We start from the raw sequence: 25,704 nt of genomic DNA on the forward strand, positions 1-25,704 counted from the left end.
GCTCTGGCTGCTCATGGTTTCCTGTGTGTGAACTCCCCTCCCTCCTCTCTTCAGCAACTGAGCAGGTCCAGCTGGGCCCCCAATTCACAGCACCCAGACTCCTGCTCTTCTTCTCTTTATTTTCCACCCCTAGGGTGGTGAGGGCAGGGGAAGTTGGGCCCCTCCCCATCTCCAGCTGGCTACATTTTTTATTGTGTGGCTTCCTCCTCCTGAGTCCATCAAAGCCGCAGGGATTCATCTGGAGAGAGGAGGGTTTGGGTGAGTGGCTTTCTTATAGCAGGCATGAGATCTGGCTCATGTGACCCCTCAGACTTACCCTTAGCCCCTCTGCCTCCTTAGCCAGTGTAGGCAGACCCTTGTCCCTGCCCAGGCTCATACCTGCACTCATTTTGGTTTGGAGAGTTTGGGTTGCTTCTAGTTTCCCTCTCTGAGCTTTCTGGGCTTTGCCTGTTCAGCCCCTTACATGCCAGACACAGACACTAGCCAGACACTGCTTGGCACCCACTTCTTTGGAAAACAGGGCAGTACCAGGAGTGGGGGAGGTGGCAGAGAGAAGCTGGGGAGGAGGCTTGGAACCGGCAGATGGTGTCGAGCTGGAGGGGGTCCTAACCACTAGATCCTCCCTGGGTCCTCTCTGTACAGTGTGGGCCTTGCACACTAGGATGGTTATGGCCTTAGTACCTGTTGCTGACCTACTGGCCTAAAGGGAGTGAGGGTGGGGGATGGGAGCTTGCCAAGAGCCAGGCCCAGTGACATGGTGTCCCAGTGCCCTCACCAGACTGCAGTGGTGTCACTGTCAGGGAGTTCTTGATGGCCTGTGATCCTGAAGGGGGCTTCTCCTGTGGTCCAGCAAACGGACCTCAGTTCTTATGGAATTCTCTCTCACCCAGTTCAAACTTGTACAGCCTGGAAGCATCAAGGGATCAGGGTTGGGGCACCCATCAGTCTGTTAGTTCTCAGCCCTCCCACCCCCAGGCTGACCCCGCCAGCTCTCACTGTCCTCCTGCTCATCTTCCGTGTCCTCCTCAAGCTCTGGGTGAGGACAACACCTCAGGTATCTTCGTTTGCTATAATACTCCTTTCGTTGCAGATCAGCTTCCTTCTCCAACATGGTGATGGTCGAAGCTGGGGACTGATTTCTGAAGGTAGAGGAATCTGAGGAGTCACCCAAATTAATCTGAGTCTTATGGCCACCTAGGGTATCCAGATCTCCCAGGTGTCCACTGTGACCCACCCACCACCACAGGGGAAAAGCTCAAGCCTCAGGTTCTCATCTCACTTCTATTACCTCCTTCCAGTTTAGAAAACCTTTAGTGATCTCTCCATCCCCCACAGGTCTCTTGGGTTTTCTGTTCCTCACCAGCCAGGCTTTCCTGGGGACTATCCTGATGAGGAACTCACTCCAATTGCCCCTCTGTCTTCCCTGGGGTCACCTCCCAGCATTACCTCCCCCTCGGGCAGCAGGGCCCTTGGCCAAACCATGCCCACTGAGGAAAAAGGCTCTGGACTACATTCCCTTGAGTCCCTGGGGCCCCACCATAGCTACTAACCCTTGGCTTCTGGGATCTGGTTCCTGGTCACCAGGCCAATCTCATCTTTGACTCCTCTGGCTAGTCCTCCAGCCCAGCCTCTCTCCACAGGCTTGGACCCCGGGCCCAGCATCACACCTTGACCACCGCTGCCCAAACTTTCACTATACCCATTGCTGTTCTTGTTATTATCCAAGGGCAGGTTTTTCTGAGTTTTGAGGAACTTTCCTTCATTGTAGTGTGCCTTGCGTCGTTTCTCAAAATCACTGGAGTCTGTGGGCCAGTGTAAGAGCTCGGCTTTCCTGCCATACTCTTGAAGAAGGTTCATTCCACCTCCCCTTTCCATTCATTCCCCACCTCTCATCTTACATGTTTTAGAAAAGCTGTCTGAAGACCCTGAGCTTCTGTTATCACCGTACTGAAGGACTTTGGGGTATAAACTGTCCATTGTTGCCAACCTGAAGGGGAGGGAGTCTAATTGGGGACACCAAAAGGAGAAAACAATGGGGGAAGGTGGTAGATGGGGACAAGCTGGCTGATCCCCCCACTTTGGCCTTGGCCTGATGGGAAATGTAGTGCCTCCCATTTGGGGGGCCAAAAAGCAGAGCTGGTTCAGATCCCAGAGTTCAGGAGTGGAGGGACAAAGACACCCCACACCTCTACTGATCTTTGGCAGGACTCTCACCTCTCTGTTAGTGCCTCAGGAGTCACTGTGTGGGAGGGCCCTGGGAGCAGGTGCTCATCACTGTCCTGTAGCCTGCAGAGGAGGGAGGAAGCAGTGCAGAGAGGGGGACATCAGGCAGTATCCAGTTGCTGAGGCCTCTCTGCTCTCCCCACCCCCTAGTCCCCTCCTTTGAATAGGGAAGAGAGTCTGGGCTGAACCAGGGATGAAGGCTCAGCACCTGTGGTAGGGAGTGCTAGGTTCATCCACCTTCATAAATCCATAGTCCTTGCCAGCAGGGTGGTAAGTGGCCATGATATTCATTTCATCCCAGTGTTGAGACTTTTTCCTGCAGTCAGGGAAGGACACAAAAAAAGGGGGAGGAAATCTTCTAGTGACCTTCTCACAGTCCTCCCTAATTCTTTCGGTCATTCAAAAACTTTCTTCTATTCTCCAGCCCTTCCAGAGGCATAGGAGGCTGGGGATGGGGGTCACACCTAATGATAATCACGTCCTATGTAGCCAGAGTTTATCCAGTACCTGCTGCTCTCCAAAGACTGGGAACCTCACATTTCCCATTCAATTGCCCTCACCTACCCTCACTTCTAGTTCTCAGGACTCCGCCCCTTCCCTCCTGGCTCCGCCCCCTCCGGTGTCCGGAACCCCTCCCTCCTTGCTCCTTGCCTCCTGCAAACTGAACTGGGATCCTTACCTTTCCACACTGGGGGATTTATGCATCAAGGTGGAGCTGTAGTGTTTTAGGATGCTACGGGGCCGATCCTCATAGGGTTTGTGGGGGTGCAAACAAGTTGACCCGGAGCGCGGGCTGCATCCCGAGTTGTGCACCCCAGGCCCCGTGGATCGAAAGCCGGATGTCCCGGATACACTGGTTCCAGGAAAGAGGGGATTAAATCCGCCAGGGCCTGTGCCAGCCGCAAGGCTGTGACCCACAACCTCCCCAGTATGGTGGTTGGGCCTGGAACTGTGAACAGCTACCACCTCAGAGGGCCAGCTAGAATCAGGACTTCTAATTATTATTCCTCCGGAGTGTATGGAGCGCCCAGAGCCTGCCTCGACTCCTATGATGCCTACTGGCACTCCACTGGTTGCCCCTTCAGGGGGTTCCAGGGTGAGGTTGCCAGCTGCCCCGGGAGGCTCCAGCTTCTCCATTGCCCCACCAGGGGGCCACTCTCAGCTACACCGCCCCGCCTGCCTGCTCCACATAGCCCCGCCCCGAGCCCCGCCCCCACCGCGGCAGGCTAGGGACGCTTCGGCCAAGGCCGGGGCCCCTCCCCCTATGCTCCTTGGAGTGGCGGTGGGTGGAATCAAGCCTATATAGGGACCTCGGGCAGAGAGCGCTGCCCCCCGTTTACCCCTCCCCTTTTGTCCCTCTCCCCCCCCCCCCAATCTTGGTCTCTGGGATTTATTCCCGTCCTCCCGGGGCGAGAAGCCTTGTGACGTCACAGTCAGCCAACCTGAGCGCGAGCTTCGGAGTTGGGCTGGGGGCTGAATAGCTCTGGGGGTAGCTTTTGGGACCTTCAGCACTGTTGCTTGAAACTGCCGGGGTTACTTTGAGCTTTTCATTCGTGGCTTTAGAAGCCAAGTTTGATTTAATTGGAATTCAAGGTGGGCTTGATTGCAAATATCCGCAAGCATTTTTTCCCCCAAAAGTCGACCTGCTTTGCCCCTCACGAGAGGTGTGAAATAAAGTGGAAAGTGGAGGGATTGCGACACTGTCGCAAGACATATCCGGTCTCAGCAGTGTGGAGGGCAGAGGTTTCCATTTATAACGCCACCGGTTCCCGTTCGCACAGCTTTGAAGCTTGTAGCGCGAAGAGAAGACACCTCCTTCTCTTGCCGGAAAGTGAAAATTAAGGTGTCGCCAGCCTCTACGAGGGCGGGGTTGTCGGTGCTGTCGCAAAGCTGAAAATGTTTTAGGCGCCAGCACCTCCCCCCTTCCCGTCGTAAAGATGGCTGCGGCAGTCTTTCCTTTCACTGTCGCAAAAACTCCCTGCCCAGGTCTTCACCGCTCTCGAACTACTCCGTCCCCTCGTCGTGCCGTAAAGCAAACTTCGACCCCGTCGTCCTTCTGTTCCCACCGTGGAAGCCGTTAATTCTTTAGCCCTTAGCCGGGGATGCTTTAGTGCCCGGCAGTGCCGTAAAGCATATCTGGCCCCAGCCCCGGGTCCAATTCCTTTAGGGTGTTTGTGCGCCGCGGTTGCTACGGTGCCGCCAAACGCGGCTGTCGTGCGGCCCCGGCGTCAGCGGCGATGGCGGCGGGGTCGGGTGGGAGTGGGGGGTCTGGGGGAGGCCCCGGGCCGGGGCCTGGTGGGGGTGGAGGCCCCGGCGGGAGCGGCCCAGGACCGGGATCTGGCGCGGGTTTGGGCAGCTGCGGGGAGCTGCACCCACGCACTGGGCGCTTGGTGAGCTTGTCGGCCTGTGGGCGTACAGCGCGGCGGCAGCAGCCGGGCCAGGAGTTTAACCACGGGCTGGTGTTGAGCCGGGAACCCTTGCGCGATGGGCGCGTCTTCACTGTCCGCATCGACCGCAAGGTGCGGAGCTGGGGCTGCAGAACCAAGATGTGGAGGATGGTGGGAGGGGACCAGAGGGAGATGGGGTGGGCCAGCCAGTGTAACCCACATCATCGGGTACCGAGGGGGAACCGACAGACTTAGGACACCAGGTCACGGGCAGGAAGGGAGCATGAAGCAGAAACATTCAGCCAGAAGGAGACAAGGAGAACTTGAATTTCCTCAAGACCCAGGAGCAGGGAAGGGACATGGGGCCTGGCCCACTAGAACGACTAGAGAACAAACCTGGAACAATTTCTGGGAGATGGAGGATGCAGAGGTGTCAAAGATGTGATGGGCAGAGGAGATAACCTAGGAAAGAACAGACCACCGAAGGACAAACTCAGGGTTGGGTGGGGAAGGGGTAAGGAGAGCTACTCAGGGAGAGGGAGGTGTGTGTGCTTGTATGTGACTTCGTGAAGAGACCAGGTGCACAAAGATTGAATTTGGGAAGAGAGTGAATCTGAATGGAGCCAGAACCTAGGAGAGAACTAGGCTAGGGGGAAGAGTGATACACAGGAGCAAGGAATATGGGCATGGAGAGCTCTGAATTTGGGTGGTTGAGGAGCCACAGAGACCAGCGAAGTTAGAGGAGGCAGGGAGCTGGAGCCAGGGAATTTAGCCAGCAAGACGGGGAAAGGACTGATGTAGACACTGAGCACCCAGAGTACAGAGCAGAGTTGCTAGGGAGAGCAGTCCAAACAATTCCTGAGACAGAGTGCAGAAAATTAATTGTGGGACTACATCTCATGTCTCAAGAGATAAAAGCCATTTAAGCTGTTTGAGAGGTGGGGAGAGGAAGACACAATGGCCTGTGAGTTGTGGTTTCCTAGTGGTGGAATACCCATTGGTGACCCATCCTGAGCTTCTGTCCACCACCCCTATCACAGGTCAACTCCTGGAGTGGCTCCATTGAGATTGGGGTGACGGCACTGGACCCCAGCGTGCTGGACTTCCCAAGCAGCGCCACGGGACTGAAGGGGGGTTCGTGGGTAGTGTCGGGCTGCTCGGTGCTGAGGGATGGACGTTCTGTGCTGGAGGAGTATGGTCAGGACCTGGACCAGCTTGGCGAAGGGGACCGTGTGGGTGTGGAGCGCACAGTTGCTGGGGAGCTGCGGCTCTGGGTGAATGGACGGGATTGTGGTGTGGCTGCCACAGGCCTGCCTGCTCGTGTCTGGGCTGTTGTGGACCTTTATGGCAAGTGCACCCAAATCACTGTGCTACCTCCTGAGCCAGGCTTCAGCCCCCCTACTCCTATCCCCACACCTCCCCTTGAGCCCTCTGCTCCCCCTGAAGATTCTGCCTTGGCTGAACAGGGGACCTCTAGGGATGAAGGTGAGAACACAGCTAGGGCAGGGGTGGGGCAGAGGGGATGGCTGAAGGGAAATGTAGTGACAAGTGAGGCTGGTTGTGGGCAGGGCCACTCAGACCCCTGAGTCTGTTGAAGGGGAGAGCAGGGGCTAGAGGAGGGGGTCTCCTGGCTGTGGGTTCTGCAGCAGGGGCTGAACCCTTATTCCCCTCCCATCCCGCCTGGTCCCCAGCCTTCATGGTGTCCCCAGCACAGGCCCGGCCGGAGACGTTTCCTAACAGCCTTGAGTCGCATAATGGTGAGGGCTTCTGGGAGGCCCTGGGAAGGGGAGTGGGAAGTGAGGTGGACAAGGGAGGGACCTCAGGAGAGGGCTAGGAAGAGAACTGCAAACCTGGGGGTGTAGAGCCTCATTTCAGCTTCTTTCGTCCTTCTGTTGTAGACTTTGCCAGCATGGAGCTATCTGAGGTGGTGAGCAATGCCATCCTGTCTGCCTACAATGGGGGGCTCCTAAATGTGAACCTGAGCTCCCCACCAGCAGGGGAAGGACTAGGGTCTAGCTGTGCTGCCACCTCACCCATCCTCACTTCCAATGACGCCCTGCTCTTTCATGAGAAATGTGGAACTCTCATCAAACTCAGTAACAATAATAAGACGGCTGAGCGTCGCCGGCCCCTGGATGAATTCAACAATGGGGTTGTCATGACCAACCGCCCGCTTCGCGACAATGAGATGTTTGAGGTGTGCAAGATCCTGGGGTCTGGCTGGTACCTCACCCTCTGGGAGCTAAAGATGGGGCTTTATCTTTGCTACTGGAAGGGTAAGGACTGGGAAGGGCCAAGGGCTGAGGGTCTTTCTCTGCATTTACATGCCCACTTCTCCCTTCTGCTAATATTCCACCCAAGATCCGCATCGACAAGCTTGTAGATAAGTGGTCAGGCTCCATTGAGATCGGTGTCACTACCCACAACCCCAACAATTTGGAATACCCAGCCACCATGACCAATCTGCAGTCAGGTACCAGCAACTGGCAAGGTGGGGGCTTGGGCCTGGGATGCCTGACATGAAGGAAGCTCTTACCCTAACCAGGGTATGTGCTTTCCCCTAGGCACCATCATGATGAGCGGCTGCGGGATTCTAACCAACGGCAAGGGCACCCGCCGGGAGTACTGTGAATTCAGTCTGGATGAGCTGCAGGTGAGGGTGGGACACAGCTTGGGCCACTCTCCAGGACAGTTCCAGGATGCTGCATCCCTGCCTGGGCACCGCAGTCTAGAGCAAGGCCCTTTTGCCTAAAAATTCCATCTAAGAAGGCAGGATTCCCAGTAGTTAGGCACTCAGATTTTGGAGTCAGATGGGTTCAGTTCCTCTTACTGGTTGGCCATTTGTGGTAGTGAGCTGAGGCAAGAAGCCTATCCTCTGGTAGTTTTTTCTTCCCCGCAAATGTCTAAAATGAGCCTGTTAGTAGTGTTTTATAGATTGTTGTGAGGGTTAAACAAGTTGATGGTTAAAGGTGACTTAATGCAGTACTTAATGACTTGCATTAAGCATTCAGGGTGGTCTGAGACTCATGAGGACTTTTTGGAGCTGTCCCCCCGTGATGTGAGGTGGTGGGAAGGCTCTAGGACTGTTCTGTTCTCACAGTTCCCACAACTGTCTAGAGCATGATTGTGGGTGAATTCCAGACTATTCTTTTTTTGTCTTGAATAGGAGGGTGACCACATTGGTCTCACAAGGAAGTCCAACTCTGCCCTCCACTTCTTCATTAATGGCATTGATCAGGGTAAGGGGAAGCTCAGAGAGGGCTGGTGGGCCAGGGCTTTCAGTGGGGTGGTCTGTACCTCACCCTCCTGCCTCTTTGATACTTGGTCTCTCTATATTTGACTCTTCTCCCCTCACCCACCCATTCCTGTGCCTTCTACACCTACAGGTGTGGCTACCCCATTGACACCCCCAGTGGTGTATGGTGTGGTGGACTTGTATGGGATGGCAGTGAAGGTGACCATCGTCCACAATAACAACCACAGTGACCGTCTACGCAGGAACAATGCCATCCTGCGGGCACTGTCCCCTGAGGGTGCTCTCCGCCGTGCTGCTCCTGCCGCCCAGGCAGAACCTGAGCGCCTGCTCTTCCACCCCAACTGTGGGCAGAAGGCAGCCATCACCCACGAGGGACGCACTGCTCTGAGGCCCCAGTATGGCCCATGGGGTGGGGAGAAGCCTGCAGAAGGGGTTCTAATGGAATTGGGGGAAGGGGTGGGGGAGTGGGAGGTACAGGGAGTCTGGTCTGGGGTATCCTGGATAGAAAAGGGGGGAGCCTTCTGACTAATGTTTATCTGGTTGACTTGGGCTAAGATGTGGCATGCTCAGAGTTTGTGTTGGGGGTCTGATTCCCCACTTGCTGTGCCCTCAGTGCCACTGATGACTTCAATCATGGCGTGGTGCTGAGCAGCAGAGCCCTGCGGGATGGAGAGGTATTCCAGGTGCGCATCGACAAGATGGTGGACAAATGGGCAGGCTCCATTGAGATTGGTGTCACCACCCACAATCCTGCCTACCTCCAATTGCCCTCCACCATGACCAACTTGCGTTCTGGTGAGCTTCTAAGAAGGGCAGGGCCAGAGTAGGGTCTTAGGGAGGAAGCTGTCCTCACAACCCTGACACTTGTTCTCCAGCCCCTTTTTTACTTGTCACACTTGTGACGACTGATTCAGTGGCTGAGGAGTGGCCCATGGACAGGGCCTGTGGCTGGCTTGGGAACAGCAGTTTTCTTGTGTTCTGGGAAGAAAGCCGACTCAAAGAAAAGGCAGGCTGAGCTAAAGGCCTCGGGGAATAATGTGGTGACTGCTGTATGAAGGAGAGGAGTCCTGGCTCCTCCCTCATGTCCTTTGCTGCTCCTTGTTCCCCTAGGGACCTGGATGATGACTGGGAATGGGGTGATGCACAATGGGACAACCATCTTGGATGAATATGGGCACAACCTGGACCGCCTCAAGGTGGGAGAGTAGATGTGCTGTCAGGTCTCAACAGTGGGGAGTAGGCAAGGTGTGGCTGCTGCAGGACCAGCCCAGGCAGGGACTCTGCCTGACTCCTCACTCCAGCCCCCCTTCTTCCAAGGCAGGGGATACTGTGGGCGTGGTTCGTAGGGAGGACGGGACTCTCCACTTCTTTGTCAATGGGATGACTCAGGGCCCTGCTGCCTGGAATGTGCCCCCGGGCGTCTATGCTGTTGTGGATCTCTACGGCCAGGCGGCCCAGGCCACCATTGTGGACGACGTGGGTGAGGGCCGGGCTGGGCAGGGGCAGGAGGGTGGGGTGGCCTCAGGAGGCCTCAGAGACAACTGTATGCCTAATAGGTGATGTCCCCTCTTGCAGAAGTGACCCCAGTCCCTGAGCCACTTCCTGAGGGGAACAACCAGGTGTCTCCAAGCTCCCCGTCATCAGGGGCCGGGGGCTCTGACCTACGCTTCCACCAGCTGCATGGCAGTAACGCAGTCATCACTAATGGGGGCCGCACTGCGCTTCGTCACAACTGCCGCAGCGAATTCAATGATGCCATTGTTATCTCCAACCGGTCAGTGTCTGGACTTGCATGTCCCACTTTCCAATGGCCTAGTCTTGGTAACCCATAGGGGCCTGTCTGATCACCACTCTCCCTTGCAGGGCTCTACGGGATGGAGAGCTGTTTGAAATTGTCATTCAGAAGATGGTAGACCGCTGGTCAGGCTCCATTGAGGCTGGTGAGGGGCCCCTGTGTGTCTGTGTGTGTGTGTGTGTGTGTGCGCGCGCGCGCGCGTGCACAGGTATTGGAGGAGGTGCTGGCTCCCTATAGCTAGGGGCTTGGCTCTGACCTACCCCTGCCTCCTTGCAGGAGTGACTGCTATTCGGCCAGAGGACCTTGAATTCCCCAACACTATGACAGACATTGACTATGATACTTGGATGCTAAGGTTGGGGCTGCTTGTTTGGGGTCCAACCGGGTGGGGCTGGCTGGGATGGGGGAATCAGGGTTTCAGGCCTGCTTCCATGATAGCCATGGACAGTAACAGACCTAGGGGATTTGGCTACCTCTTCTCTTTAATTCTGGAAACCCACCCCTCTCCTTCCACACAGCTCAATCCTCCTTCTTCATAGGGTATTTGTTATTTTTTCATAAGAGGGATCCCAGGGATGTAGAAGACAGGATTGGGTCTCAGATCCCATATTGAGATTCTAATCCAAGGCACTGGAAAGATTCTGACAGGCAGAGACTGGGCAGGGACCTGTGTGGAGAGGAAGCTGGAAGGCTGACCTCCCCCTTTTGCCATCCCCCAAGTGGCACAGCTATCATGCAAGATGGTAACACGATGCGCAACAACTATGGGTGCGACCTTGATGCACTGGGCACAGGTGCGCGCATCGGCATGATGCGAACTTCCAAGGGCGATCTGCACTACTTCATCAATGGCCAGGACCAAGGCGCTGCCTGCTCAGGCTTGCCTCCGGGTAAAGGTGACTACCCTGTGGCTTTCCACCTGCCACCCCTAGCCTCACCCTCCTTGGGCTGTCAAGTTTCTGACTCCTCCCTTTTCTACCCAGAGGTATATGCGGTAGTGGATCTCTATGGCCAGTGTGTCCAAGTGTCCATCACCAATGCTACCGGCCCCATGGACAACAGCCTGGCAACCAGCAACACCGCTACTGAGAAGTCATTCCCCCTGCACTCTCCAGGTTCAGCCAACAGGGAGGGAGGGTGGGCTCTGTTTGCCTGCTGTGGGCCTGAGAGATACAGCTTCCACGTCAGGGAAGCTGTTCAAACACAGGCTGGCTGCAGCAGCTGCAGGCAAAGGGGAGGGAACAACCCATGGTGAATAGCAGCCAGGAAGAGGGCAAGAGGTTATGCCTGGTACAGAGGGCCTGGGTGCTTCCTTGCCACCAAGGGGCCAGGACACCATAAGCTGGGTATACTAGGTTTGGGGATGAGTCTTACTGTGGTGAAAAGAAGTGTCACAGGTTTTGAAGGAGTGATGACAGATGCGACCTTTATGTCAACTTCCCATTTCCCCTGAAAGCTTTGCTCTGTGTCCTATCTGAAGCTTACTGCCCCAATTCTATCCTTCTGTACCTTTTTTTCGCAGTGGCTGGCGTGGCTCACCGATTCCACAGTATTTGTGGCAAGAATATCACTCTGGAGGAGGATGGCACAAGGGCGATGCGTGCAGCTGGCTATGCCCATGGCCTTGTCTTTAGCACCAAGGAGCTCAAGACTGAGGAAGTCTTTGAGGTGGGCTGTGGAGATATGACAAAGGTGGCTTCCAGGCCCTTCACAACAGAGCGGGACTGCTTCCTATCCTCTCTGCCCCCAACTAATGCCAGCTAATATTTTCTCACACAGGTGAAAGTGGAAGAGCTGGATGAGAAGTGGGCAGGTTCCCTCCGGATAGGGCTGACAACACTAGCGCCAGGGGAGATGGGGCCTGGAGCAGGTGGTGGCCCTGGGGTGCCTCCCTCCCTGCCAGAGCTCCGGACAAAGACCACCTGGATGGTGTCCAGCTGTGAAGTGAGGCGTGATGGGCTGCTCCAGAGGATGAACTATGGCCGGAATCTAGAGAGGCTAGGGGTGAAGCTGGATCCCGAAACAAGGGTGGGGTTGGGAGTAGGATGGCAGGGAGAGGTGGGCTGAGCATGTCCTTGTCTGACCTTGGTCCTAGGTGGGGAGCCGTGTGGGCATTCGGCGGGGGGCAGATGACTCGATGCACATCCTGGTAGATGGAGAGGACATGGGGCCTGCAGCCACTGGCATTGCCAAGGTAGACCCATGACTTGCCTTGGATTCTGGGAGTGGGGTTAAGGTCTTCCACTCATCTCCAACTTCCCGGATCTTGTGTGCCCCCAGAACGTGTGGGCTGTCTTGGATCTATATGGACCAGTACGGAGTGTGTCTATTGTCAGCTCCACAAGGCTAGAGGAGCCAGAAGGCACCCAGCCTCCTTCCCCCAGCTCGGACACTGCAAGTGAGGGCGAGGAGGAGGAGGATGACGAGGAGCATGGCCTGGGAGTAAGAGGCTGCAGTGGGGCCCTTTGGGTACATGGATGAGCAGTTAGTGGACCACTGGCCACCAGGTTGTTTTGGGGTTCTCCAGTCCTGTCCTGGATGGGTAGAAGCTTATGTGCAAGCCCTAAACTCTAATCGGGTGGTTTGGGTCTCGCATTGGCAACCCTAGCAGCTCAGTCTCTCCAAACCAGGGTCAGGATCAAGTGGCCATTATGCCTACAGCCCTTGAGTTCCTGGAGAACCATGGGAAGAATATCCTCTTGTCCAATGGAAACCGTACAGCTACACGGGTGGCCAGCTACAATCAGGGCATTGTTGTCATCAGCCAGCCTCTGGTTCCCCAGTTGCTGGTCCAGGTGGGCCTTCCTTCCTTATCCCTTCTTTGTTCCCAAAAACTCTTGCTCATGGTGACCCAGGGACAACCCTTCTGGAGCAAGGCCTTTCCAGATTGAGGACAGTGAAAGGCAAGTCCCTTGAATGAGCTTTCCAGGCTTTTGTTCATATCCTGTGGTGGGTGTTGTAGGTCAGTTACTCAGAAGTGCCTACTGGTGACTGGTGAGGGAAGCAGTAGGGAAGAGCTGGGGGATTCCATGGGAGATGTCTGATCCTGTATGTGGGAGTAGGGAGGGCTTTCCAGAGGAAGGGCCGATCTGTTGCAAACTAAAAGATGTCACTGTTAACCAGGGGAAAGGAACTCTAAGGACAAGAATCCTTACAGAGTCAACAGCAAGACCAAGGCTGAAAGAGGGAAGGAAATAACTGAATTTCAGTTTCTGGTCCCTCCAAGTATTAGAAGGGGCAGCATCCTAGGCCACACTCTGGGAAGTGTCATCTTCCCTTCCTGGCTGGTGTGAGAAGCATGGGTGTGCTGGGTGGGTGGGGAGGCCATGACTGGGGAATAGTCGCCTTCTCCCCCAGGTGCGGATAGACTTCCTGAACCGGCAGTGGACATCTTCCCTTGTCCTGGGAGTCATCACCTGCCCCCCGGAGAGGCTTAACTTCCCTGCTTCTGCCTGTGCCCTTAAACGGGCAGCCTGGCTGTTGCGGGGCCATGGGGTCTTCCACAATGGGCTGAAGGTGGGTAGAGAGCAGGGAGAAGTGAGGGGCTAGGTCTCTGAATAGGAAGGGGCTGGCCAAAAAGGAGGAAAGGGGCCCCAAACTTGGAGATAGGATCATGGGTATGAAGGGGCACCGTAGGGAATGGACTCAGACAAGAGCATGAGTATCATCTGGACAGTCTTTGTCTTGCTGCCTTCTCCTGTTCTCTGCCATTGAGCATGTTGCAGTGGGGAAAGGGGGAGGTGGGGTTTAGGTCATTGAAGCAGGGGGTAGAGCCTAGACAGTGGGCAGGTGTGGAGGCAAGGCCCAGAGACTGGCAACCTGAAACAGAGCAAAGGGTGAGGGTGGCTGCTTCTGGTGGGAGTCTGATCTCTGGGAAGACAGTAGGTCTCTCCCTCCCAGATCTGTGAGAAGTTTGGGCCAAATCTGGACACATGTCCTGAAGGCACCATCCTGGGACTGCGGCTCGACAGCTCTGGGGGACTGCATCTCCATGTCAATGGGATGGACCAGGGGGTGGCTGTGTCAGATGTGCCCCAGCCCTGCCATGCGCTTGTGGACCTCTATGGGCAGTGTGAGCAGGTTAGTGGCAATGGAGGCAGGGAGGAAGGAATACCTGGGAGATGGCTGTCCAAGTAAAGGGGAAGTCTGTGGTCCAAGGAAGGGATCAGCAGGCTCTAGAGGCTAGTGACACTCTGGCTGACCACCCCTTTGTTCTGCAGGTGACAATTGTGAGCCCTGAACCAGGAGCTGCCAGTTGGAAGAGTACTGGAACCCAAGGGGACATGGAGAAAGCTGACATGGTGGATGGTGAGCCAGCCCAAAGGGACCAGGTTCCTACCCCACCCCATAATTCTAGACCCATCTCCTGTGACCTGTGCCCCCTCTGCTCCCTCAGGGATCAAAGAGAGCGTATGCTGGGGTCCACCGCCTGCTGCCAGCCCTCTCAAGAGCTGCGAGTACCATGCCCTTTGCTCCCGATTCCAAGAACTGCTGCTGCTTCCTGGTGAGTCCCCAGCCCCCTAGAATCTGCCTCATTCCCTGGACCAGTGCAGGGTCATGTCCAGAGCCCTGGAGACCAGTCAGAGGAGGCTGTGCGGTTGAGACCTAGGACAGGAGACATAGCACCAAGTCTGCACTTTCTCTCCCACAGAGGATTATTTCATGCCTCAACCGAAGCGGAGCCTGTGCTACTGTGAGTCTTGCCGAAAGATGCGAGGGGACGAGGCCCACAGGCGCCGTGGGGAACCTCCCCGGGAATACGCCCTACCCTTTGGCTGGTGCAGGTTTAACCTCAGGTATATATGGGGCAGGGTCATGTATCTCCCTTACTGTTCTTTGCCCCTTTGAGAAAAGAGGATCCCAAGAGGGTTATAGAACTGCATGTCTAGGGGATGACCTTGGGGAGCCAGTAACTTTTGTCCTCTCTACCCACTTCCTAGAGTAAATCCTCACCTAGAGGCTGGGACACTAACCAAGAAGTGGCACATGGCATATCACGGGAGCAATGTGGCAGCCATCCGGAGGGTGCTGGACCGAGGGGAGTTAGGAGCAGGTACTGTAGCTTCTGGCAGAATCAGAACAGGCTGTGCCTGAGGGCCAAAGCCTGTGAGCTACCCTCACCCAGTTCTCCTCACAGGTACTGCCTCCATCCTGAGCTGCAGGCCCTTGAAAGGAGAGCCCAGGGGAGGGTTTGAGGAGCCGGGCGAGAACTGCGCACCTCCTCGGGAGGAGCAGCCCCCTCCAGTGCTGCTTTCTCCGTCCCTCCAGTATGCTGGGGCAGAGACCCTAGCATCCAAAGTGCAGTAAGTATATGGGAGGTGGCCCCAGAGCGACTTGGGTCTCCATGATTTGCTCTCCCCTTTCCCACCTTGTTTTGCTAGTTCCTCCGTCTCCACCCAGCCCTTTCTTTTTGTTATTTTTACTTATTTATTTTAGAGAGAGGAAAGGAGAGACAGAGAGAGCACGTGCAACATCGATTTCTTGTTCCACTTATTTATGCACTCATTGGTTGATTCTTATATGTACCCTGACCGGGGATCAAACCCACAACCTTGGCATATAGGGACGACTCTAACCAACTGAGCTACCCGGCCAGCGCACCCAGCCCTTTCTAAACACATTTGTTGAACAAATGCCACTATTTTGATGCTATGTCAGTAAACACAAAAGAGAACCTTGCTCTTATGGAACTTATATTTTCTCTCTAGAATGTTTATGTATAATAAATATTTAGTATTTTTAAAGGTGACAAGTAGTACTATGGAAACAAAAAGTGGAATGGGGGAAGTGGATCAGAAGTATGGTTGGAGCAGGCATATTAAATAGGGTAGTCAGGGCAGATATCATTAAGGTGAGATTTGAGCAAAGGCTGGAGAAGGAGGTGAGGGAGTTTGCTCAGCAGGCATTGGGAGGAAGGCCATTTAGAGTAGAGAGAACAGCTAGAGCCAAGTCCCTATAAAGTGTGAGTGAACAGTGTAGTGGTTGCAGTTAGCAAGGGGGAGAGGTGACTGGGTCCAGAGGCCTCACCACCCTATTTCTGCTGTTTGCCTGGACAGATTCCGGGACCCCAAATTCCAGCGGACACACCAGGCACAGGTGGCGTTCCAGGTGTGTGTGCGCCCTGGCTCCTACACCCCCGGCCCTCCTTCCGCTGTCCTCAGAGAACCTCCTGACCCTCACTTCAGCCCAGCCGAACTTGAGTGGGTAACCAAGGAGAAGGGGGCCACACTCCTCTATGCCCTGCTGGTACGGGTGGAATGAGGGAGTGAGACCTCACTACTGCAAGCACAGTTGGGCCTTGGGGCCTGTGGACTCTTGAGTGACGACTGCCTCCACCTCATTCCAGTGACCCACAGCATGCATGGTGCTCAGTCTGGCAGATGCACAGGAGCATGTAGGCAGTCTCAAATTTAGAATGGAAGTGGAGGACATCTCTATGTCCAGGGCCCCGGAACAGTCTCTCTGAGGCTAAGGAGCTTGTGGGGAGCACAGCTGCAGGCCCTGGGTAACCCCTCTTCATGCACTGATTTGGGGAACACGACTCCCTATACTCCCTCCCCTGTATCACTTAATTTATTTCCGTTTTTGTTCCTGGTTACTGTGAATCCCAGAGTAGTCTCCCTGTGCCCCACATGAAGCTGCTTTTTCCTGTGGCCGCCAGGCAGGAACGGGGAAGGGTGGGCGCAGTGGAGGGGTTGGGTCTTCTGTCCAGTTGTCATGACTGATTTCAAAGGAGCCAATAAACACTGTCTCTGAGCACCTGCGTCGCCTCTCTTGCACGTCCTAAGGGGGTCCCCAGCCCACCTAGTCGGGAGCCCAACTCTGGGACCAGAGCTGGCCCTAGGTAACAGACGCACAGCCAGAATCGGCGCCTAGGGGTGGTTGGCGCGGGCAGGCGCAGTGAAGGGGTTTGGACGCCGCAGGCATCCGTCCGGCACTTCCGCCTTCCCCCCCCCCCCCCCGCCAACCCATAAAGCCTCTGAAGCTGACCCCGGAAGGAGTAAGCCCAGCTACCGGATGTGACGCAGCGGCCGAGGCTCGCAGGGGGCCGCAGAGAAAGCCAGAGAAAGCGCGGAGAAAGTGGGTAGGGGGGGGCCGGCGCCCCGGCTGGCGGGGAACCGGGGGAGAACCCCGAGGCTAGAGACCCCCCCACGCGCGTGCGCGCTGGAGCAGCGGGGGGGTGGTGGGTTTCGGACACGGACACGTGGCTTGGGCGGCGGACGGCCTTCCATCTCACCGACCGGGCAGGATCGTCCCTGAGCGCCCTCCTACCCACAGGCCCAGTCCGAGGTCTGGCAGTCAGCTAGAGAGCCGGGCGCCCACAGCCCGAGCACCCCCGACAGCACCATGCCTGCGCTCCTGGAGCGCCCCAAGCTTTCCAACGCCATGGCGAGGGCGTTGCACCGGCACATCATGATGGAGCGGGAGCGCAAGCGGCAGGGTGAGTAGGGGCCAAAGCGGGAGGGCACACACCCATGGCGACACCAGTGTCCCAAACTGACCCCCACCCACGGGCAGACCAGTGCAACCACAGCAGAAACTAATAGAGAGATGGAACAGCCCCGTCGTGGTGGCAGTTTAAATCGCTAGGTCTGAACTCCAGAAACCTTGATCTGGGAAGGACCTTGGAGAGCACCTAGTGAAACGTACCTCTTCCTGTCTCCTATTGCAGTGATGGGAAGCCTGTCTTGCCAAGAGCGTTAGGATAACCAGTTTTTGCTGGTCTTCAGTCTCAAACATTTTAATTATTTTAAACACTCTGCCACTTTTCCTTTCTGTTTGACCCTTCCTCCAGAGGAAGAAGAAGTAGACAAGATGATGGAACAGAAGATGAAGGAAGAGCAGGAGAGAAGGAAGAAAAAGGAGATGGAAGAGAGAATGTCATTAGAGGAGACCAAAGAACAAGTATGTGTAATCCCTTGATCTCTATCAGCTTTCTTCCCTTGGCTCTCCTACCTTCATATTCTCTTCCATCCCTCCTTTACTAGATCCTGAAATTGCAAGAGAAGCTTTTGGCTCTACAGGAAGAGAAGCACCAGCTTTTCCTGCAGCTCAAGAAAGTTTTACATGAGGAAGAAAAACGGAGGCGAAAGGAGCAGAGGTGGGATTGGAGAGCTAAAATTAAAATTGGGGGCAAAATGTGTAACGGGTCAGGTAACAAAAAAATGGTGTTCATGGCAAAAGAGGCAGCACTTGTCCTTGATTTTTGACCTGTCTTCCTTTCACTCTAGTGACTTAACCACTCTGACATCAGCTGCATACCCACAGAGCCTGACTGTTCACACAGGAACTCATCTCCTCAGCATGCAGGGTGAGGATTAAAGAAACCACTTGTCAAATAGGCCCTCCTGGGTCTTGTAGAGAGTACCATTTCCACATCATAAAGCCCCTCCCCCTCTCTTTAGGGAGCCCCGGAGGACACAATCGCCCAGGCACCCTCATGGCAGCTGACAGAGCCAAACAGATGTTTGGACCCCAAGTGCTTACAGTAAGAGAAGAAGAATTGGGCCTCTAGCCCATTGTTTTTTCCCTATTTCCACTCGCCTTACTAAATCAGTATTCAAGTAATGAGTGTAATACCTAAACTATATAGGGAAAATGGGGCATACACAAGTCACTTGAGGTTCTGCTTTCAAGGAGTTTACAGTGAGCTCTCATCCTTCTTAGACACGGCATTATGTGGGCTCAGCAGCTTTCACAGGGACCCCAGAGCATGGGCAATTCCAAGGCAGCCCAGGTGGTGCCTATGGGACTGCTCAGCCCCCACCGCACTATGGACCCACTCAACCGGCCTATAGCCCTAGTCAACAGCTCAGAGGTAAGTTGTGGGAAAAGAGGGGAGGGGGTACTTTCCTCAAGGTCCAGAGGAAGTAGTATTGTAAACAGACTAAAGGGAGGTTCTAATAGCTGTGCCTCCTGCCTTTTTCAGCACCTTCAGCCTTTCCTGCAGTGCAGTACTTGTCTCAGCCACAGCCACAGCCCTATGCTGTGCACAGCCACTTCCAGCCCACCCAGACAGGTGATAACATCCCATTTAGGGGCCCTAGTTCCATGAGTCCTCCTTTTCCCATTCTCTACTCATTTCACACACCTTTCTTCTCCACCTAGGGTTCCTCCAGCCTGGTGGTGCCCTTTCCCTGCAAAAGCAAATGGAACATGCTAACCAGCAAACTGGCTTCTCTGACTCAGTGAGTGTGGAACATTGGAAGGTCAGGGGAAGGGCTATGCTAAGGGGAACCCCAGGCTGCCTCAGGTCCTGACTCTGTTCTCTGCAGTCCTCCCTGCGCCCCATGCACCCCCAAGCTCTGCATCCAGCCCCTGGACTCCTTACGTCCCCTCAGCTTTCTGTGCAGATGCAATCAGCAGGGAAGGTAAGAATGCTTATCATATCTGTCACAATCTCTACAATACCAGGGAAAACAGGATTGGGTAGGATAGGGAGCCTACACCCCTGGTTTTCCCTTCTTCCTTGGGGGTGGCTGTATGGGTGTAGAGTAGAAGGGAGAACATGCACACTGACAAAACCCACCTTTCATCATCACTACCAGTCAAGCTTTGCAGCTACCAGCCAACCTGGCCCCCGGCTCCCTTTCCTCCAGCACAGCCAGAACCCAAGATTCTACCACAAGTGACCATCAAATTTTATCTTCCACATCACTCCACCTCCTACCTTGGGTGACGGTCCCTGGTGTGTCCTAGTCCTAGGCCAATAAAATCTATCTGCCATTGCCCCTGGCTCCTACTGTTTGTGTTGCCTCCCATGTGGACTAGGCTAGGGCTGCTTAGAGGGTGGGGGGTAGTAGCTAGCAGGTCCATAGCAAGTCACAGTGGGACAGTGAGTTGTAATGAATTCAGTGTCACAGTCCAATCTATAATCTATTTCTGGTTCCCAAATTTCCCTTCTAGTCAGTAAATACCCATTTATTCAAAATAGCCAAGTTGGGGCTTCATATTAAACTTGTAGTTTTATTCAGGTTTGATTTTAACAAATGTGTCAGGGTGAGAGCCCACAGGAAAGGGTGAAGCCCATGGGGTCAGGGCCCTCCCAGATGCCTGAAGGAGGGGGCCAGGCTAGGTCCCCTTTCCTCTCCTCCTCTTCCCTCTCCTGATATAAAGGGATTTGGGGAGAGACATAGGCACGGGGAGGGGGCTGGTCCCTAGTCTGTGGGGGTGGTGCTTGGGGTAAAGGGCTACGGGGAATAGGGACCAGACCAGGGATGAGTGGGGGGAGGGCACAGGACCATTTGCCAGAATCCACAGCTTACTGATCCAGAATTAAAAAAAAAAAAAAAAAAAAAAAAAAAAAAAAAAAACCTAAACCACAAGCAGCACCCACCCCCTCTCCCCCACAAGGGCTGTAGTGCGAGGGGAGAAAAGGAGGGCAGCTTCACCAAGGCCATGGCTTGCTCACTCCTGGCCAAGGGAACAGGGTGAAGGGCAGGGGCACCCCAACAGATTGAGGGGGTGGGGGAAACCAAAATAAAACATCAAATAAATTGTGTAGGGGTCCAGCCAAGGGCCAGGCCAGCGCTGGGCCAGGCTGGGGGAGGGGGCCTCTGCAGGCTTGAGGATCACTGCTGCCACCACCGCCACCCTGGGTACAAAAAAAGAAACCAGGTAAGACAGGATAATACCTTTGACAGGAAAAAGGGTGAGGACCATGCTGGGACCAGAAAGTCTGGACCAATTTAGACTAAAGCAACTGTACGTGAAGGGCCTTGGAGGGAGTTTGTCACACTCACCTGGGAGCCCGTTATTTTGCCATGGCCTTGATTGCAACAGCTGCCTCCTCTGTCATGGCAGAAAGCACTGTAATCTTCAGGGAACAAGAGGGAGGGGGAAAAGTCTGAGCTCAGGGACCAAACACAAGGAGCAAACCTGGGCACAAAAGAAAGAGGATGGGGCACCATACCAGGATCTCCTCTCCACAGTCATACTTTTGCTCAATCTCCTTGCCAAGGTCTCCCTCAGGCAAGCGAAGGTCCTCTCGCACCTCCCCGCTGTCCTGGAGCAGTGATAGATACCCATCCTGGATGCCAATCAGCTGGGGGCAGATAGGGAAGGAAGGTGAAGGTTGATGATAAAGGGTCTAACATACTAAATACCCTCCTGCCATTCCCCTTCTCTCTCCCAGCACAAATTCTTATCAATCAATATTGCCCCCCCACCCCACTACTAACCCACCTACACCAAGACCATGTACATACCTGGAAATCATTCCTTTTGATGTTGGGAACATCCATATTATGAGTTGACGGGCAGATATCTTCGTATTTCTTCCCAGTAAAGATGTCAATACCAACCAGATGGACCTGTATGTATGCATCACATCAAAGAGAAACACAACCAAACTCTAGGATGGAGGAGATAAATAAATGTTCAGGTTGTCCCTGGCGGGTGAGGGACGTCAGACTAGATTGTTTGGGCAAAAATTAGGGGAGTTGGGAATGTACCACAAAGTCAAGACACTAAAGCCTCTAAAAAAGAACCTGAGATGAAAAGACCACCATTGAGACTGGGTTGATAAAACCAGGGAAAATGGAGGCCAGTTTTGTAGTAGTCAGTTACCTCAAGCTATCAAATCACTGACATAAAATGCTAAGAACTTGGGAAATAAGGTAGAAGGGAAAGAGCTGAGAAAACAGGAAGGCCTGAGACAGGAGAAGAGCTGAAAAGGAAAAATGACTTGGGGGAGATCAGAAAGAACTAAGCAATTAGGAAATTAAAAACACACAAAATAGAATCTAGGACATTAGGGGGTAACCCAGGATGAATGCCAAGTCAACCGAAGATAGAAAAACTGATTAAGGAACAAAACCACAAGAACTACAACAAGGAGAAACCAGGTTGAACTTTTGAGGAAAACGTAAAAAGTCTAAAGTGTCAAGGAAAACACTAGGCAAGACTGTTAGGACCCCAAAATGCAAAGAGGCTCTAGAACTCAAGGAGAGGGGGCAGCTAGGTGATTTGGAGTTCAGAGCTACGCTGATCCCTTCAGGAAAGGCTGCAATCCACATTAGGATTGGAGAAACCCTGCACAAAGTGATGGAAATAAAGAGTGCCTAGAAAGATTCAAGGGAAGAGACAAACAGGAAAAGCAAAAGCCATGAATAAGGATGAAGCAGCTGAATAGCCAGAGCACAAAGGACAACCAAGAGAAGTTAGAGACTCACACCAAGATGGCAGGAGGGGGTTACCAGAGAATGACAGTGGAAGAAGCTCAAGGCTGGGAGCAAGTGTAGTAGGAAAGGTATCCAGGGCTGAGTGTTGAAATCAAGGAATTGGATGGTAGGTAAGAAGAGAGTTAAAGATAAAGGGCTAGGACTGATGACAGCTTGCTGCCAGGAGTCCCATGGACATGGGAAGTGTGAGGAAGGTAAGATGTGAAGAGGTGAAATTCTAACCTTGGCATGGCCGTGCTTGCCAGTCTTGGAGGTGGACATCTCCACAATCTTACATGGCCGTCCTTTGAGCACCACAAAGCCGTTCTTACGTAATGCTGAGCACTGCATTGGGAAGGTGGCTGAGGCCCCTGCATCTCCTGTCTCGAAGTCCAAATCATCTGCCATTTTAAGAGGCTTCGATTCCAACTAGTCAAGAAAAAAAAAAAAAAGGGTCAGTAAGGATGGAAGCTAACAATGTCTCCAATTTATCCCACTCCTCTCTGGAAACATTGCTTCATTTTCTTTCCAGTTGTTTATTCCATTACCCACCTAAAATAAAATAAAAATTCCCAGATTAAATACTGATTGGAACCACAAATATTTGAGAACTGATGCGTGTATGATGAGGGAATAAGGCGGATCCTTAACACAAGTGAAAGTTAAAGGGGGCTTGGGAAAGGAAGTCTTGGAACCAAATCTCTGAGATGGTACAAGGACTAGTCCCTAGGAGGGGGAGAGTTCAGGTGTTACTTGCCACTGAAACCAACTACCCCTTTAGCCCACACATAACCAGGGCTATAATTAGGTGAGCAGCTATGAGGCAGCAAAAGGGCGGGGCTAATGTGGAGGGGAGAAGGGAGGGTGGATACTGGAGGACAGGGCCCCACCCGTCTCTGTTACACCCCCCACCCCACCCTATCCACACACAAGTCAGTCACTGGTACAGGAAACCACAAGGGCTCTTTGGGGGATTCCCACCTCTCCAACATGCATTTGCAGATGAAGCCAAGGGGGAGAAAGTAAAGTTGTTTTCTAACTGATCCCCCTGCCAAACACCTCGATCAAAGGGAACCCAGGAACCCAGCGTCTCCTCGAGGGCCCTCCCACTTTTCCCAAGATGCTTCGGTCCTGTCGGCTTTTCAGACCGGGCATGTAAGTCAGTAGAAAGTGGGGGAGTAGTGAATGACAATAAAAGGAAAGCAGAAGACTGGTAGTAGTGAGTAGTGTAACTTATACTAGAATTAAGACTCTAAAACCCGAACTCCCAAAACATACACATCAAGTAAGACAATGACAAGGTTTAGAGCACCTCTAACAGTGGGGAACTCATCTGTCCCGGACCTAAAGGCGCTGTCAGCACCACTGAGTTGGGCTGTGGTCCAATTGCCCTCATTTTCCCCATTTCTCTGGCCTCCCTGCAAGGAACAGTGCCACTCACAACCTGGCTGGCCCCCTCATTTCACCTGAGATTTGGGGGGAAAGCTCCAGGAGCCCATGAGCTGGGAGAGCGCTAACATATGCCCGCAGTGGGCTCTCTCCGGTGATCAAGGTCCAGGCCTCCGGCTTCTCCCACTCCTCAAATTTCCAAGCTCCTTTAGGCACCCGCGAGGACCTGCTCTCCCCGCGCTGAGGGTTGCCGGCTCCCGCCCAACATGTGGCCGCCCTGGGCTTCCGGTGGCCGGGACCTGGGGGGAGGGGACCCCGCGCTGCCATGCGGACCCAGTCCACATTCGGCCATGCGGCCTCCGACCCCGAGGGCAGCCTCCCGTGCGGGGCACTTCCGGTGCCGCGGCTGCCCCCTCCTCAAAGGCCGCGCCGGGCCAGAGCCACGCCGCCTCCCCTCCCCCCGCCGGCCGCCAGCCCCCCCTTAAATGCCCTCTCACCGAATAGCCCCCTCCCCCACCTCACGTGGCCGCGCGGCGCCTGGTTCTCAACCGCCCAGGTACCCTTGTCCCGGCGGGCCGATCTGGCCCCCGGCCCTCGCCCTGGCGTGGCCGCCTGGCGGCCTCTCCCGCGTGGCGGCCTCGCGGCTCGCCGTCCCCCGCCCTGCGTCCCTCCAACGTCACCCGGCAGGCCCCAACCGTCACCCCACGCGCTAACCGGGGCGCGCACACGCGCCTTTCCGCACCTCGCGCCGCTCGCCGACCGGACTCCGTGCGGCGGCCACCGCCGCTCCCTTCTACCCCCTCCCCGACCCCCGCTCAGTTCCATCTCTATTCACAGGCCCAAGGCAAGGTTCCGCGCACGCGCGCCCTGCCCGCTCTCACCTCGCGCGAACGCAATAACTCAACCCCGTCCGCTCGCCGCGAGCCCAACCGCTGCCTCTGAGCCCGCTGCCGCCGTCGCCGCCGCCGCCGCCGCTGCTGCACACGGGTCCTACTACGCAGGCGCCGACTCCCCACTGACCAACCAAGCAGCCCTGTGACAGCCGCGCAAGCGTGCTATCTAGCTCCTCCGCCCTCCACCCCCGCACTGCGCAAGCGCACAGATCCTCCCCTAGCTCCATCCTCCCTCCCACCTACCCATCCAATGACGCGTATACGTAATCCCGCCCCTCACAAAGCCCGAGCTCTGCCCACCAGTAGGCAACGCGCAGGCGCGCCCGGTTTTTTAATCCCTTTAACCTCCTCTTTCCTCCCCGTGATAGACCACTAGCTTTACCGGACAGTACTTGCGCCTGCGCAATAAGAAACCCTCGACTCCGCACCCTCTGAAGGAAACGCCTCGACCATAAAGCGCATGTGTGCTGGGAATCTTGACCACCCCTTCCACCTCAGACGTCGTTCGTACGCCGGACGTTGAAACGACCACGCCACTGTAACTTGTCTCGCCTAGAACGCATGCGTTGTAGGAAACGCCCCATTTCGGCTTTAACCGGACTTAAAACGACTCACACGTTTCAGAAAACTTGCACAGAGGGGTGGGCTCCTTGTCTCACGCCCCCGCCCCAGTTACACACATGCGCATGAGAGCTCTTCGCGCTCCAGCCGCCGTAGAGCGCTGGTGTGGTCGGGTTAGCACCCCTCCCAAGCTTCAGTTCTCTAAGCTGTACGGCTCTGCTCTGCCATAGAGTTTCACCCGGCAGAGAGAACGGTCCTGTCCAGCCACCATCTTTAAACGCTCTGTCCGCATTGGTCCCTGTGGCTTCCATAGAGGCTACTCTACCTCTGAATCCTGAATTAAGACTTACTTGTCATTTCTTTTCCCCCAGCTGTTCTCTGCGGTCTCCAAAACAATTGTCTGCGAGCACCCTTAGAAAAAATTATAAGGAAGAATGGTATGTTAAGTTCCACTGACGTTCTCTTAAATCATAGAAGATGACCATGAAGCTGGAAACAAGCTATCTCTTGCAATGTATTAACCCTGGCCCTCGTTCTAGGGAAGAAAGTTGCTGCATTTCCTGAAACTTTCTAGTCTCCCTCCGGTTCCTAGGTTTCCAGCACTATCTTCACGGCTAGGTGAACGACAGTACTGTGAAACTAGACGATCAACTAAACAGCTGGTATTAGAATCCAAAACCTTGAATCTCGTTGTTTTAAGAATTCTGTGACATGATAGATATGAACCGCAAGCATCAGCTTAAATTAATAGATTTATGTAGCACATGATACTATCACTCCCAGCTCCTTCCACTCAGTCTTCTGAATTTTCTGACCTTTCCTCTGTAAAACAAAACTTTCTGGGTGCATCATTAAAAAGTTAAAGTGGTAATGGGGGAGTTTGTGCACTTGTGGCGCAGGATGTATATGGGAAATACAAATGCCTTTTGTCAAATTCTAAAACTGCTCTAAAAAGTACAGTTATTATATGGGGGGGGGGGGAGCAGGGGTGAGGATTGGAGTTGGACTGGATGCAAGAGACCAGTGAAGAACATCTGAC

General features: G+C 54.4%; 4 protein-coding genes across 8 annotated transcripts; 2 read left to right on the top strand and 2 right to left on the bottom strand.

The window, feature by feature from the left end:
* Window positions 1–54: 54 nt before the first annotated feature.
* On the bottom strand, window positions 55–3,202 carry LOC107544546 (uncharacterized). The gene is made up of 8 exons (XM_016222452.2): window positions 2,903–3,202; window positions 2,432–2,539; window positions 2,215–2,286; window positions 1,899–1,987; window positions 1,551–1,802; window positions 997–1,155; window positions 776–906; window positions 55–238 (listed from the first exon to the last, which is right to left on the bottom strand). Exons 1-7 carry the CDS (start codon window positions 2,926–2,928, stop codon window positions 797–799), a joined length of 816 nt encoding a protein of 271 aa, XP_016077938.2. The 5' UTR covers window positions 2,929–3,202; the 3' UTR covers window positions 55–238; window positions 776–796.
* A 1,258-nt stretch (window positions 3,203–4,460) lies between these two features.
* On the top strand, window positions 4,461–16,417 carry NEURL4 (neuralized E3 ubiquitin protein ligase 4). 4 transcript variants are annotated; one of them, XM_087825904.1, is made up of 29 exons: window positions 4,461–4,742; window positions 5,651–6,095; window positions 6,302–6,367; window positions 6,509–6,807; window positions 6,972–7,083; window positions 7,175–7,263; window positions 7,777–7,849; window positions 7,997–8,261; window positions 8,480–8,661; window positions 8,977–9,062; window positions 9,184–9,346; window positions 9,442–9,640; window positions 9,730–9,806; window positions 9,938–10,016; window positions 10,382–10,557; window positions 10,645–10,776; window positions 11,184–11,329; window positions 11,441–11,665; window positions 11,757–11,855; window positions 11,942–12,103; window positions 12,292–12,456; window positions 13,019–13,177; window positions 13,562–13,741; window positions 13,882–13,969; window positions 14,058–14,165; window positions 14,313–14,457; window positions 14,602–14,714; window positions 14,799–14,964; window positions 15,718–16,417. In XM_087825904.1, exons 1-29 carry the CDS (start codon window positions 4,461–4,463, stop codon window positions 15,920–15,922), a joined length of 4,686 nt encoding a protein of 1,561 aa, XP_087682030.1. In that variant the 3' UTR covers window positions 15,923–16,417. The 4 variants fall into 4 exon arrangements, with proteins under 4 accessions (XP_087682030.1, XP_016077879.2, XP_087682032.1 ...); XM_016222393.2 differs by having other exon boundaries at window positions 10,382–10,551; XM_087825906.1 differs by lacking the exon at window positions 6,302–6,367 and having other exon boundaries at window positions 10,382–10,551.
* Window positions 16,418–16,770: 353 nt separating this feature from the next.
* On the top strand, window positions 16,771–19,860 carry GPS2 (G protein pathway suppressor 2). 2 transcript variants are annotated; one of them, XM_016222533.2, is made up of 10 exons: window positions 16,774–17,102; window positions 17,457–17,566; window positions 17,650–17,762; window positions 17,893–17,972; window positions 18,067–18,149; window positions 18,329–18,479; window positions 18,591–18,680; window positions 18,770–18,849; window positions 18,937–19,032; window positions 19,210–19,860. In XM_016222533.2, the coding sequence occupies exons 1-10, from the start codon at window positions 17,009–17,011 to the stop codon at window positions 19,291–19,293; spliced, it is 981 nt and encodes a 326-aa protein (XP_016078019.1). In that variant the 5' UTR covers window positions 16,774–17,008; the 3' UTR covers window positions 19,294–19,860. The 2 variants fall into 2 exon arrangements, with proteins under 2 accessions (XP_016078018.2, XP_016078019.1); XM_016222532.2 differs by having other exon boundaries at window positions 16,771–17,102; window positions 18,937–19,860.
* On the bottom strand, window positions 19,608–24,177 carry EIF5A (eukaryotic translation initiation factor 5A). Its single transcript, XM_016222531.2, has 6 exons — window positions 24,093–24,177; window positions 22,066–22,251; window positions 20,869–20,973; window positions 20,574–20,705; window positions 20,404–20,477; window positions 19,608–20,255 (listed from the first exon to the last, which is right to left on the bottom strand). The coding sequence occupies exons 2-5, from the start codon at window positions 22,228–22,230 to the stop codon at window positions 20,415–20,417; spliced, it is 465 nt and encodes a 154-aa protein (XP_016078017.1). The 5' UTR covers window positions 22,231–22,251; window positions 24,093–24,177; the 3' UTR covers window positions 19,608–20,255; window positions 20,404–20,414.
* Between the last annotated feature and the right edge of the window lie 1,527 nt (window positions 24,178–25,704).

Source organism: Miniopterus natalensis, chromosome 17 (assembly GCF_054644295.1).
Source record: "Miniopterus natalensis isolate mMinNat1 chromosome 17, mMinNat1.hap1, whole genome shotgun sequence".
NCBI classification, from domain to species: Eukaryota; Metazoa; Chordata; class Mammalia; order Chiroptera; family Miniopteridae; genus Miniopterus; species Miniopterus natalensis.

Bases quoted from the DNA above. Each gene is read 5' to 3' on its own strand.
- LOC107544546 (XM_016222452.2), bottom strand. From the start codon at position 2,928: ATGCATAAATCCCCCAGTGTGGAAAG. The intron at 1,803-1,898 runs GTAAGATGAGAG...ACTGGCCCACAG, and splicing joins AGACAGCTTTTCTAAAACAT to ACTCCAGTGATTTTGAGAAA. The intron at 907-996 runs GTGAGAGCTGGC...TGATGCTTCCAG, and splicing joins GGAAGATGAGCAGGAGGACA to GCTGTACAAGTTTGAACTGG.
- NEURL4 (XM_087825904.1), top strand. From the start codon at position 4,461: ATGGCGGCGGGGTCGGGTGGGAGTGGGGGGTCTGGGGGAGGCCCCGGG. The intron at 10,558-10,644 runs GTGACTACCCTG...TTTTCTACCCAG, and splicing joins AGGCTTGCCTCCGGGTAAAG to AGGTATATGCGGTAGTGGAT. The intron at 11,666-11,756 runs GTGAAGCTGGAT...CCTTGGTCCTAG, and splicing joins GGAATCTAGAGAGGCTAGGG to GTGGGGAGCCGTGTGGGCAT.
- GPS2 (XM_016222532.2), top strand. From the start codon at position 17,009: ATGCCTGCGCTCCTGGAGCGCCCCAAGCTTTCCAACGCCATGGCGAGG. The intron at 17,103-17,456 runs GTGAGTAGGGGC...CCCTTCCTCCAG, and splicing joins GCGGGAGCGCAAGCGGCAGG to AGGAAGAAGAAGTAGACAAG. The intron at 18,150-18,328 runs GTAAGAGAAGAA...CATCCTTCTTAG, and splicing joins TTGGACCCCAAGTGCTTACA to ACACGGCATTATGTGGGCTC.
- EIF5A (XM_016222531.2), bottom strand. From the start codon at position 22,230: ATGGCAGATGATTTGGACTTCGAGACAGGAGATGCAGGGGCCTCAGCC. The intron at 20,706-20,868 runs GTATGTACATGG...ATCTGCCCCCAG, and splicing joins TCAAAAGGAATGATTTCCAG to CTGATTGGCATCCAGGATGG. The intron at 20,478-20,573 runs GTATGGTGCCCC...TGTTCCCTGAAG, and splicing joins ACTGTGGAGAGGAGATCCTG to ATTACAGTGCTTTCTGCCAT.